This window comes from Rhinopithecus roxellana, chromosome 5 (genome assembly GCF_007565055.1).
Source record: "Rhinopithecus roxellana isolate Shanxi Qingling chromosome 5, ASM756505v1, whole genome shotgun sequence".
NCBI classification, from domain to species: Eukaryota; Metazoa; Chordata; class Mammalia; order Primates; family Cercopithecidae; genus Rhinopithecus; species Rhinopithecus roxellana.
Window position 1 is genome coordinate 159471745 of NC_044553.1, and position 13103 is coordinate 159484847.

The 13103-nt window shown below is 50.6% G+C and overlaps 1 protein-coding gene across 1 annotated transcript; it reads right to left on the reverse strand.

The window, feature by feature from the left end:
• Positions 1-890: 890 nt before the first annotated feature.
• RTL1 (retrotransposon Gag like 1) lies at positions 891-5073 on the reverse strand. The gene has a single exon (XM_010353644.2). The coding sequence runs from the start codon at positions 5018-5020 to the stop codon at positions 941-943; it is 4080 nt and encodes a 1359-aa protein (XP_010351946.1). The 5' UTR covers positions 5021-5073; the 3' UTR covers positions 891-940.
• Positions 5074-13103: the final 8030 nt, after the last annotated feature.

Sequence of the window (13103 nt, forward strand, 5' to 3'; positions counted from 1 at the left end):
TAATTGAAGAGTGCAAAAGGATTGGGGGGTGAGAAAGCTCGGGGTGGGGAAGGGTCTTCTCCCCGTTCAAAGCAGCAGTGTGGCTAGAGCCTCTCCGTGACTCGGCATGGTCCCCTGGGTGCCTGTGTGCCTTCTGGGACCCCCTCCCTTTATGGGGGGCCCCTGCACTGCCCAGTGTTCAGTGTTGGGAGGGGGAGGTGCCCCAAGGCATGAAGGGACCCTCTTCGCCATGCAAGTCTGGTAAGTGGCACTGGTACGTCGGGATGCCCCAAAGAGCGGCTTTGTCCAGGTAAGTCCAGAGCTCAGGGCCAGAGGAAGGCGGGGTCAAGAAAGCTGAAGCAGATGTGGTGGGGGTGGGCTTGCTTGCAGGGTGGGATGGGGGTGAGGGAGGCACCACATCATCAGACGTCGGGAGGTTGGGGGGATGGGGGTTGGGGGCGGGGGCGGGAGCTCAGGGGAGCAGGAGCACTGGCGGTGGAGGTAGAAGAAGTCAGTGGAGCACCCGAGGTCAGTGTCCCAGGACGGCACAGGGTGGCCGTCGCCAGGCCGGGTGGGGGGCCCTGGCACCTGCTTGCTTGGCTGTGCCTGCTGTGCCTGCTTCTTCATCTGGCCGTGCGTCATGGGGTCACTTCCTGTTCGCCACTGCTTTGTCCCTCATGGATGTCACTCCTGGGCACGGGCTTGGGACCTGGAGAACTGAGAACTCCCAGTCCAGGGCTGGTGCTGGGGGGTCTCTGAGGACTGGATAGTCCGTTAGCACAGGTGGCATTGCTGGTTGATGAGTTGAAGAAGCTGTTGTCCTTTACAAGTGGGTTCCTCTTGGGTCAGGAGTGGCAGGAAGGGAAGCGAAGCAGGCTGAGGCACAGGGAGGCCAGGGGACATCAGGAGGCACTGGGGCGAGAAATAGAGGGGAGTCTTTGCTGGAGACGGGGAGGCGTCTTCAGTCGAGGTCAGCATCTTCGTCCTCGTCAGGCAGCTCTTCCAGCCTTGCCTCCTCCCTGGGTTGGCTCCCCCAGGCGGGGACTGGCAGGGCCTGCCTGTAGATCAGGGTCAGGAACTGGCTCAGGGCCCTGACCGCCTGCTCCCGGCTGAGCAGGTGCAGCTGGCCGTCCGCACTGCGGATGTGGAGCAGGCGGCTACTGAGGAATTCCAGGACCTGGGGATCCATGAGGTGGCGTGGGCGGGATGGGTGGGAGGCTCCTGTGTGGCTGGGCGAGGCCTCCTGCACGTCGTTGTCCTGCTTGTCCTGCGAGGTGTCTTGCAGGCCGTCATGCAGGCCACACTGACGGTAACGTTGCAGGTCGTCTTGCAGGGCTTCTCGCAAGACGACATCCTCATCACCAACGACGTGCAGCTCCAGGTAGCGGTTCTCACGCAGGGCAGGGAGGCGGCCCTCCCAGGGGGTGACTCTGACACCGAAGAACTCACACAGCGTCATCCAGAACCCAGGGGTGAACTGCAGGTCTCGGTGGGTCTGGGAGTGCAGAGCGTTTCGCTGCCAGCGGCCGGGACCCAGGAATAACTCGGCCAGCTCCCGGGCTGGGATGGTGTTTGCGCCCGCGAGAGCGGGCATCTGGGTGAGCAGCTGGGTGATGGCTGTCGTGATGCTACTGCCTGCGATGAGGGACGAATCCAGGATGAGTCGTAGGGAGCGCTGGGGCTGGGGCCGAGCCACCTGCATGGCGGGTGCCGGCAGCACCGAGAGGCACTGCCTCACCCGCAGTAGCACGAGGATGGCTGCCAGGGCTAGGATGTTCTTCCAGTACAGGAGGCCTCGGAAGAAGTGCAGAATGACGGCCCTGATCTGGGCCATGCTGAAGTGGGCGAGGAAACTGTTGAGGATCTGGTCGATGGGTATTGTGGCCAGCAACTCTTGCTGTAGGGTCTGTTCATTGGACTCATCCTGGTCTTCATTCTCTTCTTCCCCGGATTCTGTGGCTGGATCCCTGGGGAATCCCCTTGAGGTGAGCAGCAGGGTTTGCCTGGCGGCGGTGTTCCTCTGGAAGGCTCTCCTCCACCGGAGGTTTCTCACAGGTGGCAGCGCTCGGCCACCATCTTGTTCTGGCAGCTCCATGACGTCAAAGTTGAAGTGGGAGAAGAAGAAGACCCAATGCCCGGGGAGAAGTACGGTGAGCCTGTCATTATTCAGAGAGGCTAGATCCTCTGTGTTGAGAAGGATCATGATGGGCTCCTCGGTGTTCTCCAGGTAGCGGCACCACACCATGAAGGCAGCCCGTATTGGAAGAATCTTCATCTCCACTTGAGAGTACTCAACCTCGATAGGGGAGATGTTGCGGGAGTAGAAAGCACAGCAGGCTCTCTTGCCGGTTTGCTCGTCAATTTGGATCAGGGAGGCGTGCAGGGCCGTGCTGGTGACCCCGGTTTCCAAGTAGAATGGGTTCTGGGGCTTTGGGTGGTGGAGGAGGGGCGCCTTGCGGAAAGCCCTCTTGAGGCACTCGAAGGCCTCCTGCTCCTCGACTCCCCAGTAGAACTGGTCGGAGCTCAGCAGCTGCCGCACCAGGGGCTCTGCGATGATGCTGAAGCGCTCCACGAAGTGGCGGTAGGGGAAGACGAATTCGATGAAGTTTCTCAGAGATAGCCTGGAGCCAGGGGTAGGGTACCCTGTTATGATGGTCATGACGTTCTTGTTCAGTTTCACCCCTTTGGGGGTGACGACGAAGCCCAGGAATTCCACGGTTTGGCGGTGGAACTGGCTCTTGTCCAGGGAGCAGTAGACGTTGTGATGGCGGAAGCGGACCAGGACTTGGCGGACGTGGTGGAGGTGCTCCTCCTGACTCATTGAGTAGATCAGGACTTCCTGGCCATAAGAAAGCACAAGGAACCCTAGCATGTCCTTTAGGATGAAGTGAATCACGTTCTGAGGTATGATAGGGTCTGGGGAGAGCGCGAACGGCTGGTAGCTCTTCATCTCTTGAAGCTCCAAACCAAACGCTGCTTTCCACACATCTTCGGTGCGGTGCACGTTCACGCTTTCCTCCACAATGGTCCCACGCAGCTCCAGTTTTGTGAACCACGCGGCTCCGTGTAACTGGTCAAACAGTTCGGGAATCATCTGTATGTAGTCCTGTCTGTCGGTCAGCATGTCCTGCAGGTCCCAGTATTCCTCCTGTAGCCTGGCTCTTTCTTGCATCCTGGCACCCACAGGTTCCCAAGGCGCGGTGGAGGGACACTCGTAAAAGGTCTCGCTGTGATCACTGTCTCCAGCCTGCTGAAGCTCAGAGGGCTCTGATTCAGAAAGATCATCGGATCCGTCTGAGCTTGGCTGGTCGGAAGTCTCATCATCTGCTTCCTTCGGGTTAAACACGTCGGCCAGGTCTGAGTATGGGTGCGGCAGTCCGGGTAGCAGGCTCATGCTGTGCCTCTCTAGGGCAATGCATGGCGGGGGCGGGCGAAAGCAGTTCTTCAGGCAGTAGGGAGAGTGGAAGGTGCAGCGGCCTTTGATCCAGTCGACTTCAGGGGCATGGACTCGGAGCCAGCGGATGCCTAGGACCACGGAGAAGTTCGGTGAAGGTACGATGTCAAATTCGATGGACTCCTGGTGGTTCTGGTGGATGCACACCAGGGGCTCCGTGTAGAGCCAGACAGGCTCATTGCCAATCAGTGAGCCGTCCACGGATTGGACTGGCTGTGGGTAAGGCTTCTCGTAAAGCTCCACGTAGTGCTCCTGGGCGAACTTCTCATCCATGAAGTTGCCGTCAGCTCCTGAATCCACCAGGGCCTGAACCGCGACACTGTGGTAGGGGTTTACTCTCACCATGAGCAGCAGGAAGAGGTGGGCGCGGTTGATACCCGGATGGACTTCGCTGGGCAGCCAGCTGCTGACCATCCACCTCTCTGGAGCAGGTGAGTCGATCCAGGTCAGGTTCCGGGGGCGGGCCTCAGGGGGCAGCCTGAGCATGGCTCTTCTCTCTGCCAGCTTCTCTTCTATTTGCAGGATGAGCACAATCAGACTGTCTAGGGAATCCGGCTGAGGGACCCGGAATAGATAGTGCCTGATCTCCTCGTTGAGCCCCTGGCACAGGTGGGCCTGCAGGACTTCATCTGGCCAGCCCAAGATGGGTACCAGGCTCTGGAACTCATCGATGTACTCGGTGGCAGAGCGGCTGCCCTGCCTGATCGTGAACATGGCCTCTTCTGCCACACGCAGTGTCTGGCGGTACTCAAACACTTCTGACATGGCCTCCAGGAAGGCTGGGAAGTCTCCCATCAGGGGGCTGTTTTCCTGCAGTAGAGCTTTGGCCCATTCTAATGCCAAGCCGGAGAGGTGGTTGATGACATAGCCAACTCGCAGACGGTCGTTACAGAACATTCTTGGGTAGCTCTGTAAGGTCAGTTGGCAGAGTACGATAAACTCGTGAAATTCTCTGCGATCGCCAGAGAAGTGCTTTGGGGCGGGCAGTTGGCCTGCGTTGATCCCTTTGATCAAGATCTCTTCTGCTACTCTCTGTTGCTCTTTGAGGTCTTGCATTCGGAAGTACAGCGAGATGATGGACCTCACCATGGCCATAAGTTCTGCGGTTGAGTGCTCAGTCTGGTTTTGCTCTTCTTGAGGAGTCTCCTCCCTTCCCGATTCCTTCAGGTCAGTGTGAGCCTCTTGCTCTTCTCGGGCTCCCGATGGGTTGACTGACGCTTCTTTCATCCTATCAGATGCTCCACTGAGTGGATCCCCCCTTGCCTGGTGTGAACCGTTGCATGACTCCTCCATGTCTTGGAGTAGGTCATTGGGTGGATCCTCTATTTCCTTACGTGGGCCACTGGATGGCTCCTCCATGTCTTGGAGTAGATCAGTGGGCAGCTCTTCCATTTCCTCGAGTGGGCCACTGGGTGGCTCCTTCTTTTCCTGGGCTGGGCTGCTGGCTGGCCCTGCCTCTCCCCGCACTCCACTGCCCGATGTCGCCTCGGTGGTGTTGGATGAGCCCTCGGAGGACTCCATTTGTTTTGATGATGGATTCTTATGCTCCATCATCGTCTCAAATGAGTCTTCAGAGGGTTCTATCATTTCGTCGGATGGAAAGGAGTGTATTCTGAAGATTGGTAAGGTTGTGATGGCGTCCAGTCAGTAGCTGGGACCGTGGAGATCAGAACCTGGTCGTGGAGGGGAAGTGGGGGATAAAGGCAGTAGTTTAGGATCTCATGAGGTGGCAGTGTCAGCGTCTCAAGGACAAATCAGATGCCCAACTAATCAGAGCAGAGAGAAATGGGGGAAAGCCTTCTATCCAAGCCAGCCTCTTTGGCTGGTCACTTGGGGCACCCCGAGGGAGGGAAGATCTGTCAACCCCTGACTTGCCTTCCAGGTTTATTCAGTCTGCCTGTCCTGTCCATTTCTTCCATAGATGTGAGCCCATAAACTCTGTGGAGTGACTGGCTGGGAGCAGCCACCGTGGCAGGCGGACACCTGGCAGTGTGCACAGGCTGCTCCATTTCACCCTGGCACATGCACCTGGTCAATCCTCTTTTCCTGCTTTGGTCATCTGAGAATTACACAGGTCACATCTCAGCACCATCCAAAGCCACCCCTGGCAGGCTCATGGCTCTGGAGCAAGCCCAGCTGCCTTGGTTGTGGGGTGGGAATCTCTAGCAAAGATGCCTACTGTTTCACCAGCACAGTGGAAGAGGAGAAAATGGGCACTTGGTCACTGTCCCATCAGTTGGGTCAGCAGTCCCAAATAGCTCTAATTTCCTTCCCCATGTTCAAAATAGAAATTTCAGGGGGTGTGTATAGGTCTGGGTTCTTTTTTTTTCCATAAAGTTTATAACATACCTACTATGTGCTAGATAATTGCGTATTTGTTACTTGATTCCAGCTCAGACTTGTGGCCAATTTCTCTTTCTTGATTTGGTCTCCTTCCAATGCTACGTCTCCTGAGCTCTGAGCTGTTGAGGAGATCTTCAAATAATCTCCTTCTCTTCCTACAATCTCCACTCTCCCAGGACTGACCTCTTTGTGAGGCTTCTGGAACTTCACACATCTGGCCTCAATTTCACCAATGCAAGCATGTCTGCACGCCTTCCCAATCTTATCCTTCCAGGTCCCCTTCTTCACTCCAGTAGGGCTGGTCTCCTCATTCTAGCAAATATCATTTTCTCTCTGTTGCTGGTTGGGCCCTCCCAACAGAGACATGTATCTGGCAGAGTTGGGACATTGAATGTGGGGGCTGGGGGGAGCGTGTGACATCTTTGGAATCTGATGGTCCCAGAGTGGATTCTTGGAAATCTAGTGTTGGGTGATTTCAATGGGCTGAGACGGAATTGAAAGAAAATGTCTTGGTTGGGGTTATTTGCATATTTCTTCTCTGCTGGGGCAGAGCAAATTGAGCTTTGATTATCTGATAGATTAGCTGTAAAGTTACTGCTCTTTATATGTTTAACACCTTTTGTTACTTCTCAGTTTTCTTCTAAACCACTGGACCCATCTGTAAAAAAAACCATGCGTTCCCCCTTACATGAAACTCATTGGCTAAAATCCAAGCTTTCCAACAGGATACAAAATTCAGATCTGCTGTTTCTCAAAATTAAGTACACCCTTGTTAGCATGACACTTAAATTTGATCCTGCAGTCTCTCTGATTAAAGCCTTCCACTGTTTATTTACTGTCTGCAACATTAAATCCAAACCTTCTAGCATAAACATATCTGACATGTAAACTCACCAAAACTATTCTCTGGCTAAAATGGAAGGGCCTTAATATAAGATTCTTATTTTGTCAGTCCTCAAGGTAGAGATGACATGTTTTAAAAGCACAGTATACAAATTAGCATGGTATAAGAATGATAAGGATCATCATCATCATCATCACTGCAGCAACATATATACAGCACATTGCATAACGTAACTCATTTCCTCTCCATAAAAGTCCTCTGAGGTATGCATTATTACTGTAAAATTCCAAACCTCTAATATAAAATTCTAATTGAAATACAAAATGTAACTAAGTAATTCATCTGCAGACTCATCTATCCAGAATGAAAATCTCAGCATGTCTCTCACTTAAAACTCTTTATTGGTGAAAATTTAAATTTCTTAGCAAGATGATTTAAAAACTAGATTATTCACTCTCTTAATATAAAGTCTTCACTCCTTAACATATTTACAAATTCGACCATATGAATGATTAAATCCTTCAATGTTCCTGCCTTCAGCTCAAAATCTAATATCCTTGGCATGTTAGAAAAATCTTAATACTCCTTAACATCAAAGTTTAAACTGTTAGCAAGATGAATAAAGGTCATCTCATAATTTCTCTATTTAACACATACAAAAATTCATTTTTATTGCCTGTAAAGTTTCAACCACTTAGCATAAAATAAAAATTTTCACTATGTAATTTACTTGCTAACTGATCAATACGAACCCCTAAATCTCATCAGGTCACTCTTAAAACCCTTTATTGGCTTAATTCTAAACCTCTTCACATGATATAAAATTCTGATCATGTCATTCCTCAAAATAAAAAGGTCACACTCCCTTGCAAGATACACGAATTTGCTCTTATAACTTCTGCTTAAAGCTTTATTCTATCTCTTAATCACCTATGAGATAAGGTCTAATTATTTTTAGCATAGAACAATACATTTTACTATAAAATTTCTCTGACTACCCAAGACAAAATTTCTGCCATGTTACTGCCTTAAAAATCTCTTAATGGGCCACGTGCGGTGGCTCACAGCTGTAATCCCAGCACTTTGGGAGGCCAAGGCAGGTGGATCACTTGAGGTCAGGGGTTCAAGGCCAGCCTGGCCAACATGGTAAAATCCTGTCTCTACTAAAAATACAAAAATTAGCTGGGAATAGTAGCTCATGCCTGTAATCCTAGCTACTTGGAGGCTGAGGTGGGAGAATCGCTTGAACCTGGGAGGTTGCAGTCAGCCGAGATTGTGCCACTGCACTCCGGCCTGGGCAACAGAGGGAGACTCCCTCTCAAAAAAAAAAAAAAAAAAATTCTCTTAGTGGCTGAAGTCCAAATTCCTTAGCATGCCATAAAAATGTAATCCTGTCATCCCTCAAAATAGTGTCCAAACTTCTTAGCATGCTATGTAAATTTAATCATATAACTTCTTTTTATAAAAACATGGTCTGTCTATAAATGACCTGTCTCCTCAGCATGGAGTCCAGCCTGGGTGCCCTCGTGCCTCGGGGATGCCTCTGCTTAGGAGTGTTCCCATGCTTATTCATTATCTGGTTCATCAAATCCAGACACCTTAACTTAAAATATGTTTACAATCCAATTCCTCTGGAGACAAAACTCTCATCAATTTACTCCTTAAAACTCTTTACTGGCTGACATCCAAACGCCTCTGCATAAGATTTCAACAATGAACTCAATGAGCTCATCCCCCACCCCTTCCAAATACAACACTTGAATGCTTTCAACTCTCATGTAAAATCACATCTCCTTAGCATATGAGCAAAATCTGATCCTATCATCTTTATCACAGAGATCGTGTCTCTTAGTTGTGCCAAAATGCACTTGTTTGAGCATGTAACTTCTCAACTTAAAACTTCTCGAAGTTTCTTCATTGCCTGTAACATAAAGTCCCAACTACTTAACGCAAAATGCAACATTTTACCATGTAATTTCTCTCAGGATGGTCTGTTAAAAAACCCCAAATCTCATCCTGTTACTGCTTTCAGCCCTTTATTGGATTGAATCCAAAATTATTAACATGATATAAAAATTTGATCATGTCATCCCTTAAAATAAAATTCACACTTCCTAGGATAATATATAAAATTTGATCTTATAACTCCTCTTAATTGTAAATGGAAGTCAAAATTCTTAGCATAAAATGTGAATTTTATTTTGTAATTCACTGCATACTATTTATCAAACATAAAAAACTCACCAGGCCACTCTGTTAGAAAGATTTATTGGCTAAATCAAATTCCTAGGCGTGTGCAAAAATCTAATCATGTTGGAGCCTCAAAATAAATTCCAAATTTCTTTTCATATTCGCAATATTGATCATTTAACTTCTCTGATTAAAATCTTTCAATTTTGGTGTCAACATTAATCACACCTCCTAGGCAAGCTCTGTGGGTTGAAATTGGCACTCTCCCAAGACTGAAAGTCAAAATGTTTGCACATGATTGTTAAATTGGTGGCCGTTACTTTTCTTTTACAATTTCCAGTGTTTCCTTGTTACTTGTAATGTGAATCCCAAAGCAGTTACCCGTAAAATATATTTTATCATGTTTTTCTGCATACTTATCTCCCACAAGCAAGAGTCTTATCATCACATTTCTTAAAACCCTTTGGCAAAAATCCAGACTCCTTAGCATGATATAAAACTTTGATCCTGTCATCCCTTAAAACAAAGTCCAGATTTCTTCCCAGGAAACTCAAATTATGAAACTCTTGCTTAAAATCTTAACGTGTTTTCATCACGACAAAAAGCCTCACTATCTTAGCAAGGCACCCACTTTTAATCATGGCACTCCTAGCTTCAAACCTGTCAGATTTCATGTCCTCAACATAAAATCTAAATGCCTGAGCATGAAATGAAAATTGGACCAAGTATTTCTTATGTTGAAAATCTTTAGATTGCTCTTCTTTACTTAAACTATAAAGCTGAAGTTCTTTTCGCATTAAACCAGACCTTTTCACCATCTACACTTTCCAGCTTCCATTTCCTGTTCCTCATGCTTCTCTCTGACAAGACTGAGTTTCCCGTTCTCCAACCTCCAAACGCATTTCGATTTTATTGTCCCCAAATGTTTCATTTCTTTGTTTTTTTCTTAACCAAGTCCCTCTGCCCATAATTAATTAATTCATACAGCAGCATGTCCTGATTCTTTTTCTGGGCTAGGCATGGTGCTTGATACCCGATGGAGGGAAATGGAGGCCGACCCACCTTGCAGGTCATCACTAGGAAGGAGATGTGACTCATGTCCTGGAGACGAATACTCCCCTGGAGGTGAGTGAGGGGCCTTGGAAGCAGGGCGAGGGGATTCCCTCCACACCTGCTGAGCATCTGCCTCTCTGGGAGGGCTTTGGGCATTGTCAAGGCCTGTCGGGCCTCCAAATTCTGGCTTTAGATGGGCACTCTGGGATTGCCATCTGGTTTCAACTGCCTACCAGCCGGCCTGCCAAAGTCTGGGCCCTACCTCTTCTCTGGGCTTTGCAGAAATCATATTCTCAGTCCTTCAAATGTGGCTCAATACGTGTTGTTCTCAAATCTCATGACAATTTCTTTAAGAAATATCTATTGATTTGAAAATTCCCACCTTATTTAAAAAAAAAAAAAAGAAGCCCAGCATATAATGCACCTGGTTTGGGGTCAGAATTGCCTTTGAGGTCTTCGAGTGGGACCCTCTTCCCCCCCAACACTCAGAGACAGACGCCCCAGCCTCACCACCTTCAGTGCCCAGAGCCTCGGTCGGGTCAGCTCCTTGCTTGCCTCTGAGCCAGTGGCCCATTGGGTCAGGGCTGCCAACGTGTGTCTATGAAGGGTTGGGTGTGGGGGGGCCATGGGGGGGACAAATCCCTCAGCAAATACCTCTCTCTGTCAGCTCGCCTGTACAGTAAAGGAAATCTGATTTTAAAAATAGAGCTTGGAAGAGGAGATGAGAGGATATTTAGGAGCAGAGTTGAGCCTGGGGCGGGGGGCCGGGGTGGAGGAATTAGGGGAGAGGTGAGGACAGGGGAGGAGGGTGGGAGGCTGGGGGGCTGAGGAGGAAGGTGAAGCTGGTGAGGAGCAGGGAGGCTGTGAGGATGGAAAGGGGAGTAAGGGAGATGTGGGTTCTCTGGAATGCTGGCCATGCCCCCTCTCCTAGCCTCCAGAAATTAGCCCAGTCACACCTGGGGCCCCTGGTTCTCTGGGTGGCCAGGATGGGTGTCAGGTGAAGATCCTTGTCCATCTTGGCCTCCGTGTAGGTGGTGCTCAGAGCTCCTTGGGTTTGAGGATCATAGCTACTGGGTCTTAGGGGTGAAGTGGCCTCAAAATGAATACCCCTAGCAGCTCCCTCTGCTGCCTGGCCTGCTCTGGCTTCCTGTGGATGGAAGGCGTAGCGTCATAGTGAGGGTGGGCATGCAAGGATCCTGGGAGGGTTTGTTATTATTGATTGATTATTATTATTATTTATTTTCTTGAACTCATGTCAAGGTTAAAATGTGTCCATGGCAGCTTAAGGCTTGGAAGCCTTCCTGATTTCCCTGGTATGAACAAGCGTCAAGGATGGCTCATTTGGTGGGAGTGGGTGAGGAGGCTGGTGAGGTTCCTGGGAGCTTCCTGAGGGCCTCATGAGGAGCTTGGGTTGGGTCCCGGGGGTCCCAGTGGACTGTGGAGTCTGCTGGGGCTGCTGGCCTGGCATAGCTTACATTGGAGTCCTTCTCCCTGGGACCCTTCAGTTTTGCGCAGCCCTAACTGTGGCTACAGACGACTTGAGCCTTACAGGGTGGGAGGCTGCTGGCATCTCAGCCCAGGGCAGCCCAGTCTCGGACATTCCCTCTCTTCCCCTATGGTCTGGACCAAGGTCCTTGAACGCCAGGCCCCATGGGCCTCAGACTTCATCGTAGTGATGGGGAAACTGAGTCTTTGGAAGGAGGAACAGGGAGTTACAGTAGAACTAGGCTGTCTCCAGGGTGTGTCTAAATCCCAAACCACCCAGCAGGCTAGGGGTCTTCTGTAGAGGGACCCCCAGCCCCTCACCTTGCTAAGCCATTGAGGTGACAGGCAGTGCCTGGGCCCAGCAGCGCTCCTGCCGCGGTGTCCCTGCCCCCTCCACGCTTTACTGGCAGCTCCAGGGGGCAGCTGGATCACTCTGCCCAGAATAACCCTGGGAAGGGGCGTGTGCCGCCTGCGGGAGGGGCTGTGCGAGAGGTAACGGGTGAGCTTGTCCTTGTCTTGCCCAAATCAGCGGGGCCAATCAGCTGCTCCTGAGGCTGATCTTGCCTTTCAAGGCAAGTGGGCAGGGACAGGCCTGCACCAGCCTCCTAGCCTAGATGGGCACTGACTGTCAACGTGACCTTCCTCTCCCAGGTCCTCAGTTTCCCCATGTCTACAGGGAGGGTTTGAGCAGTGGTCTTCTCGATGTGCTCCTGTAGCTCTGGGGTTCCTGAGAGGTGCCTGTGGGGGGCCCTGGGAAACAGTAATGAGAGGAGGTGGCTGGCCCAACAGGTGGAGCTCAGGGACACCCATCGCTGCCTTAGTTCCACCAGCTGCTCCTATAAATTGGGGTCATCATATTGTTTCATTTAAACAGAGGTTGCCAGATCTGAGCAATGGTTGAAAGCACAGACCATGTGGTCTCTTCTAATGGCTTGTCTTGATTTTCCAACCTGGGCTGGGAGGGGTGTAAGAGTGGAACCTGCTTGTCTCTCTATTCTGGGCGAGAGTAGAGAGCAGGTTCTCTCTACTCTCGCTGCATGGAGGAGCCCAGGTGGCTGCAGGCCTAAGAGTGTGACTGTTCTTAGAGCAGGAAGATGAAGACTTCAAGGCAAACAGGGAGGGCCCCACCTCGGGGCCTGGTGGAACTAGAATGAGGGCAGGAGGCAGATGAGAGGCTGGCTAACCTGGCAGAACCTCAGTTTCTCAACTTGCAGGAAGGTAGGAGCACCTCCTTCCCAGGGAAGACGGGTGTGTGAAGCTCTTTGTAAACTGTAAATGCTATGGACAAGTCAGGGATAGTTACTGTCATTAGAATTCTTACAATTATTACTTCCAGAACACCCACTGTAATCGGAACGGTGAAGATTCGGACAGCATTTCATGCATGGTGTCAAGTTTAATTTTCCCATTAACCCCACAAGGGGACGATGCCCTGCTTGGAGAGTGAGTAAACTAGAGTCCAGCGGGGTGAAGCGGCTGCTCTGGAGCCATAATTATCAGCGACAATGGTGCATGGACCCGGGGCACAAGACCTTCCCCGGGAGGGGCAGGCTGATGACTGGAGTTGGTGAGGGGTACGTGCGGAAGACGGAATGTGACCCAGAAAGGGATGGTTAGATACATTCTAATGAGTCTCTGAGTACCAGCTCTGTGTCAGGCATGATTCTAGCCACTCACCCCTAAAACTGACTTTGCTGCTAACGAGTTGGGGGATGTGCCGCTGTCTTACAGAGTTAAGCTGGGATTTGGAGGTTG